General features: G+C 62.5%; 2 protein-coding genes across 2 annotated transcripts; one reads left to right on the top strand and one right to left on the bottom strand.

Moving 5' to 3' along the window:
* Positions 1-2: 2 nt before the first annotated feature.
* ACA1_121960 (uncharacterized protein) lies at positions 3-370 on the top strand (the record flags this gene model as incomplete). Its single annotated transcript, XM_004333430.1, has 2 exons — positions 3-45; positions 141-370. Coding segments are annotated over 2 exons (273 nt in total), but the record flags the coding sequence as incomplete, so codon positions are not given.
* Positions 371-671: 301 nt separating this feature from the next.
* On the bottom strand, positions 672-971 carry ACA1_121950 (uncharacterized protein; the record flags this gene model as incomplete). The annotated part of the gene is made up of 1 exon (XM_004333429.1): positions 672-971. The coding sequence occupies one exon, from the start codon at positions 969-971 to the stop codon at positions 672-674; it is 300 nt and encodes a 99-aa protein (XP_004333477.1).
* Positions 972-1,049: the final 78 nt, after the last annotated feature.

Genomic DNA, 1,049 nt, shown 5'->3' with positions numbered 1-1,049 from the left:
TCTTCCTCGAGTACGTGATCGGTCTCAGGCCTTACGTCGAGAAAGGTGCGCACACGACACACGATCCACGCCGCACACGACCAACGACACATGCGACACGGCACAACGCCTAAGACGAGCAATGCGTTTGTGGGGGGCAGGCCTGCTGGTGTGGGACGTGAGGCAGTTGGAGGCACACGGGGTGACCCAGTACCCGTTCGGGCGCGACGGGTGGCTCGACCTGTCGTGCGAGGCACGCACCAGCGCGGCGTCGCGCCCGCAGGTCACCGTCAAGAGTTCGGTTCCGCTCAAGCTCGAGCTCCGGTGGAACCATGCCGGCGATGACAGCGTCCAGGTCGCACTCATCGACATCCAGCCCTACGCCAACTGAGTCTTCGAAAGAAGTTTAGTTTAGTGCCAGTCAGCAACCATTGGACGAACTTCGGGAGCTGGCTTCACCGAAATGATCGTCCAAGACATTTTGGCGCTGCCCAACTGGAAACGCAAAGATTGATGAGCATGGCAGACAAGAAGGACGAGGGCAAAAGCAGCAGCGGCGGCGGCTCCAGGTCGATTATCGACGAGATAGGGCGGGAGCGGGCGGAAGCACTCATGGCGGAGGAGGTGAGGAAGGCGGTGGCCCGAGCTGATCACACAAAAAGGGACACCAAACGTATTTACACGGAAAAGGCTCAAATGAGGAAGTTGTAGTCCTCGAGGTAGTTGTACTCGTCGTCGTCGTGGCGGGCCATGAGCAGCTCGGTGAGGCGCTCCTTCTTGGCGCCCTTCAGCGCCGAGAAGCTGGTGTCGCCCTCACCATGGAACGGCACGCCGGGGAACGGGGAGCTGGCCCGCGCCAGGTCCTCGCTCGCCGTGGCGCCCACCACGCTCGGGCGCCGCTTCTCGCCGGCCGCCTTCATTGCCGCCGCCAGCGGCGCCGGCTCCGCGTTGTTCTTGCTCGACCGAAGTCGCACCACCTTCATCTTGTCCATCGGCCCCGTCGCATTGTCGAGCACCTCGAACAGCTCTTCTTCATCACCGCCGCCGCCGCTGCCGTTGTGATCGTCGCT

This window comes from Acanthamoeba castellanii (genome assembly GCF_000313135.1).
Source record: "Acanthamoeba castellanii str. Neff unplaced genomic scaffold scf7180000084682, whole genome shotgun sequence".
NCBI classification, from domain to species: domain Eukaryota; phylum Discosea; order Longamoebia; family Acanthamoebidae; genus Acanthamoeba; species Acanthamoeba castellanii.
The sequence above is the reverse complement of the archived record's forward strand: the minus strand, read 5'-3'. Positions and strand labels throughout refer to the sequence as shown.